The sequence below is a fragment of the Mastomys coucha genome, unplaced genomic scaffold, assembly GCF_008632895.1.
Source record: "Mastomys coucha isolate ucsf_1 unplaced genomic scaffold, UCSF_Mcou_1 pScaffold15, whole genome shotgun sequence".
Lineage (NCBI taxonomy): Eukaryota > Metazoa > Chordata > Mammalia > Rodentia > Muridae > Mastomys > Mastomys coucha.
Genome location: NW_022196897.1, coordinates 19,941,622 through 19,942,292, shown reverse-complemented (window position 1 = coordinate 19,942,292; position 671 = coordinate 19,941,622). Strand labels below are relative to the sequence as shown.

At 39.8% G+C, this 671-nt stretch overlaps 1 protein-coding gene across 5 annotated transcripts in view; it reads right to left on the bottom strand.

Annotated features, from left to right (window-relative positions):
- Nup214 (nucleoporin 214) overlaps positions 1-671 on the bottom strand; it is an 84,098-nt gene that overhangs the window by 18,368 nt on the left and 65,059 nt on the right. For all 5 annotated transcript variants that reach the window (XM_031369772.1, XM_031369768.1, XM_031369769.1 and 2 more), the window contains one exon: positions 144-214. In XM_031369772.1, coding sequence (XP_031225632.1) covers positions 144-214 — 71 coding nt within the window. The remainder of the gene's footprint in view (positions 1-143; positions 215-671) is intronic.

Sequence of the window (671 nt, the reverse complement as noted above, 5' to 3'; positions counted from 1 at the left end):
AAAAAAAAAAAAAAAAAAAACAGAACAGAACAGAACTGTATGTGGTTGTTTGCCAGCCTGGACCTCGAGCATAAACTGAGTCTAATACATTGGGAAAAACTAGACAGATGCTCACACAAATAGAGACAATCATATATACTTACCTGGCCAAAGACTGATCCACCAGTATTGGCTGCTTGGCCAAACACAGAACCAGTATTACTAGACCCAAAACCTGGAAGACACAAAGACAAAGATTCAATTTGGAGAAATCTTTTTTAAACATCAAAATTAAACTCAAACCAAATCAAAACACCCACAGTCTTTAGATGTTTATGAACGTCACTGGGTGTAAAAGCCATCACTGGCCTTCTCCAGGGGTGATCGTATCCTACATGCTCCAGTACTAGACCACTGGAAAAGATGGGCCTATTTATGCAGCAGAGGCATCAATGTATGGAAGTAACTGATCACTTTCTGCTTAGAGGCCTGCTCCACAGGAAGAAATTCACTCCTGGCACTGTAAACTAGCTGGTCAAAAGCCCAGGCTGACAAGGTCATAGACTGGAGGGAAGAAGCTATTATTGTTGTTCTGGTAAATAGACAAGTCCAATTTCTTTCTGAATATTTGTACTTATACCCATAGCTTAACACTGCTCTCAGTCTTGGTCAAAGACGCTTTTTTTTTTTTT